Below are 4,689 nucleotides of genomic sequence, written 5' to 3'. Positions count from 1 at the left end.
GCAGCAAGGCCCCGCAGCTGGCGTATTCTATATACTCCCTTCTTCTTTTTATATAGGGCCTAATATGTTTTTCGAGGCTAACTTTGATCAAATGTTAGAGCAATAAAATATGACATGCAACTTACACAAAGCACATTGTCAAATTCGTATATGAAAGAAATTTTCAATGATATAATTTTTATATTATGCATGTCATGTATTATTAATCTTGTCAATAGTCAAAGGATGTCTTAAAAAACACATTAGGCTTTATATAGATGGAAGGAGGAAGTATCACGGAGACGTCGACCACGTAACAGGGGTGATGGGAGAGCTGCGAGCCAATCCACCGATGAGGCGGATGTGGACGCCATGAATGAAATACGTAGATGCTCTCTGCCCTATACACGTACGTACTCCTACTAGCTACAAGATGATCTTTTTAGATATACGTACGTACTAGTAGCGATGTTGTAGACGAGGCGTCCAAAAGTGCGGAAAAATATTGAGGCTACTAGCACGACAGCAAATGCTTTTTGACATTACGTGTCAATTTAATATGCAAAGCCGGTACACGTTCATCGAATCCGTGCAGAAAAACATATTCCGTCGACGTACTCTATAATATCACCTCAATGAGTGTTATACCTGTCTTTTGTACTGGTCCGGCTTCAGTTACCGGACCGATCAGCTAATTAAAGACTTTGAGCACCAAGGAGTAGTAATTTAGTTTGTTTGATGATGTCACGTTTTTCCTTTCAGTTTCTCGACTGGGAACTAGGGAAACTCTAGCTAGCGTGCCACCGCGGAGAAAAAAACTCATGAATTAACTTGCAGGGGCCTGCCCCCCCCCCCCCCCCCCCCCCCCCCTCCCCAACGATCAACAATTTTAGTAAAAGCAACTAGTAATTGTCAACAATATACGTACTCGGCCCCCCTATACTCGAATCCTGGCTCAGCCACTGTTAACTTGCATGATGGAATGGAATTTGGAGGATCTGCTGATCAAAAATATCTGTAGTAGATAATCTCGTAGTAGATGCTTGACACTTGTAGTAGATAATCTCGTAGCCGTTGGATGGATCGCGGGACAACTGTCCGATCGCTCCCCGGTGAGCCATTGTGGTGTGCCAGTCTTTGCAAGATGAGTCATGCTGCACTCTCTGCCAAATCGTTTTTCCCTTTGTTTTTGTGCAACGTGCCGACCGTCGGATCATCGCAATACAGAGCATGTTGTGGTCACCAATTGCGGCATGGACCATGTTGCGATCACCTTCAGTTTGCACGAGGTGGGCCTTTTGTCACCCTTTGCTACACGGTCCATGCTGCGGTCACCCGTTGCAACATGGTCAATGTTGCAATTTGTCGTTGTTGCATCACCGTCGTCGTTTGTAGTGGGGTTGTCTGCAACATCTGTGCGTTCATAGTGGCCGACTTGTAGCGTTGGATATCTTCCTCGTGCCAGTGGCGTGGCAACCTCTGCCGACCAGTGGTAGGAGAGGAGCCGACCAGTGGTGGGAGAGGAGCGGGAGAAGAGGATGAGCCCCCTCGTAATCCATTTTATGTCGTTCTGCAGCACCAGGTAAGGAAAAGAGAGAGCCCCGCCATAGCCGGATCGTGGCCTCATGGGTGAAGAAGCATGGATGGTGGTTCATCGGAGAAAGAGGAACGACATGATTATTTGTTGGCCAGTCGGTTGAGAACCGGGTTGGGCAGTCCTAGAAGACGCATGGCGATCGTTCGGTGTGACCAGCGGCTATGTTTGGATCATTTGCCTTACTAAAGGGGGGTTTGGGATTCTACGTTCCTACACCACCCACCTCCTCCCCTCTCTCGGTTTTTATTTTTCCATCTATCTTTGGTTTTTATTCAATTATTTTTTTAAATCGCTTTAACCGGCCAATCTTTTATTGGCTTTACCAAATAAAAAATTGATTGCTTTGGTAAGCTAATAAATGCTTATCAAATAAAATCCTAGAATTTTTTTGGCAAACATTTATATTTATTAAATAACATTAATATAAAAGTCAAAACACGTGCCAATATGCTACTTCCTCTGTTCGAAAATACTTATCGAAGAAATGGATAAAAATTGGATGTATGTAGAACAAAATACGTTCGGATACATTCATTTCTCCGACAAATATTTTCAAGCGGAGGGAGGAAGTAGTTCTGGGAACACCCCAAAGAGTTGGAATATTTTATGTGCAGCCAACAAATTGGCTAACGCTGATGCTCCTAATCACCATCCTAATCTGTAATCAACATCCTTATTTTAAGAAATGGAACCTTTTCTTTTGGGGGCTGAACTCTTCACAGGCACAAGCATAACACACATATGCGGTAGCTCCTTTATCTGATTTGTGTATGTATCTCTGCATCAGACAAGCACCAAACCTGCCCAGAGAATATCCAAAACAGTGGTATTACTGGTAGAGAAGGTACTGACGCTCAGGTGCATGCATCCAGCACCCCCTTGGTGTGCTATATAAACCGCCCCAGCTCGCTCACTGTCCAGCACAAGGCAGCACTGCCCAAACCACCTCCTTGGCCTCTAGCTAGCTACCGCCCAACGCGCCATTAGCAGCAGCAGCAGCGGTGGACCGGTGGTAGCAACCGATCGGCACCCATGGCCCAGATGCTCTCCGCCATGACCATGACGATGGACACCGTCCCCACCGCCCCCGCCATTATGCCCGCCCAGCCCATCTGCCTGGACGCGCCGCTGTCGGGCTCGGGCATCGCCGTGCTGTCGAGGCAGGCCGTGCACCCGGACGGCCCGCCGTCGGCGCTCGGGGACCTCACGCTCTCCGTCTCCGACCTGCCCATGCTGTCCTGCCACTACATCCAGAAGGGCCTCTTCTTCCCCGCCCCCGACGTCCCCATGGCCTCCCTCGTCTCGCTCCTCGTCTCGTCGCTCTCCCGCGCGCTCGCCGTCTTCCCGGCCCTCGCCGGCCGCTTCGTCACCCTCCCCGACGACCGCATCGTCATCCGATGCAACGACGCCGGCGTCGAGTTCCGCCACGCCGTGGCGCCGGCCCTGTCGCTCAACGACTTCCTCGTGCCCAACGCCGACGTCCCCACCAGGCTGACCAAGGACCTGTTCCCCATGGACCGCACCGTGAGCTACGAGGGCCACCGCCGCCCTCTCACGTCGTTCCAGCTCACCGTGCTCGGCGATGGCGCCGTCTTCATCGGCATCGTCGCCAACCACGCCGTCGTGGACGGCACCTCCTTCTGGCACTTTTATAACACCTGGGCCGCCCTTTGCCGCGGCGCGTCGCCCAGGCTGCCGGACTTCCGCCGCAACTTCTTTGGCGAGTCAACGGCCGTCCTTCGCTTTGCCGGCGGCGTGGGCCCCGCCGTGACCTTTGACGCGGACGCGCCCCTTCGCGAGAGAATCTTCCACTTCAGCAGGGACGCAATTCGCGAGCTGAAGGCGATAGCCAACCGTCGGTCGAGCGCCGGTCAAGATGCCGAGGTTTACGGCAAGATGGCGCACGACCCGAAGAACCAGGAGGCCCGCGGCGAGATCTCGTCGTTCCAGTCACTGTGCGCGCAGATATGGATCTCGACGACGCGCGCGCGGAAGCAGCTCGACGCCGACGCGACGACGACGCTACGCCTGGCGGTGAACTGCCGTCACCGGCTGCGCCCGGCGGTCTCCCCGGCCTACTTCGGGAACGCCATCCAGAGCGCGCCGACGACGGCGACGGTGGCGGAGCTGGCGTCCAACGACCTGCGGTGGGCGGCGTCGAGGCTGAACGCGAGCCTGGCGGCGTACGGCGACGAGGCGATACGCGGGGCCGCGGCGGCGTGGCAGGCGGCGCCCCGGTGCTTCCCGCTGGGCAACCCGGACGGCGCGGTGGTGACGATGGGCAGCTCCAACCGGTTCCCGATGTACGAGGGCAACGACTTCGGGTGGGGCCGCCCCCTGGCGGTGCGCAGCGGGCGCGCCAACAAGTTCGACGGCAAGATGTCGGCGTTCCCGGGCCGCTCCGGGGACGACAGCGTGGACATCGAGGTGTGCCTCGCGCCGGACACGATGGCGGCGCTGCTCCGCGACGACGAGTTCATGCAGTACGTGTCGTGCCCGGCGCACCTGTTGTGATCGATCGATGTACCCCTACCGGTCAGTGCGGGCTCGCGACCGTCCGTGCGTGCGTGCGCAAGTAGGGCCGCCATGACATGTCGTCAAGCTGCCTGGTTGGTGTGCGGGAAGAAGCCATTTCGGGACGAGGTGGTGCGCGCGGGCGGTGGGCCTGGTACTCGTATGTAGTGCTTGGATTGACTAGTTTAGGCAGCGACGTTTGCTGAAGGAGATGATGGATTGTGGAACTGGTAACTGAAAATAAGGTTGTGAAAGTGTTTGATTGCACAGTGTTCATGAGTTCTCCTTGTCGATGTACCGATGGCATATGTGTGGCTTTCTGACACACACAGTACAGACTTATACTGTACACCAGCGCGTCTCCTAATAGGACACTAGCTAGTCAGATTAAGACATGAAATATATCCTTGAGACTCGCTAAATTCCCAGTATGCGGCGGCTTAACAAATAATTCCTCCTTATTCCGTGCGCTGTCCAGTAATGTATTCCAGTCGTTTCAAAACATAAACCATATGTGAATACATCTATTTAAGCGTCAATTAATTCCGGATGAAGGAAGTATAAGATAAGACTAATTGGCTGAGTACTACTTTGATAAG

The 4,689-nt window shown here is 53.3% G+C and overlaps 1 protein-coding gene across 1 annotated transcript; it reads left to right on the top strand.

The window, feature by feature from the left end:
• The first annotated feature begins 2,496 nt into the window (after positions 1-2,496).
• On the top strand, positions 2,497-4,357 carry LOC123062631 (protein ENHANCED PSEUDOMONAS SUSCEPTIBILITY 1). The gene has a single exon (XM_044486233.1). The coding sequence runs from the start codon at positions 2,609-2,611 to the stop codon at positions 4,088-4,090; it is 1,482 nt and encodes a 493-aa protein (XP_044342168.1). The 5' UTR covers positions 2,497-2,608; the 3' UTR covers positions 4,091-4,357.
• The last annotated feature ends 332 nt before the right edge of the window (positions 4,358-4,689 follow it).

This window comes from Triticum aestivum, chromosome 3A, assembly GCF_018294505.1.
Source record: "Triticum aestivum cultivar Chinese Spring chromosome 3A, IWGSC CS RefSeq v2.1, whole genome shotgun sequence".
In the NCBI taxonomy this organism is placed as follows: domain Eukaryota; kingdom Viridiplantae; phylum Streptophyta; class Magnoliopsida; order Poales; family Poaceae; genus Triticum; species Triticum aestivum.
This window is presented reverse-complemented; position numbering and strand designations above follow the sequence as displayed.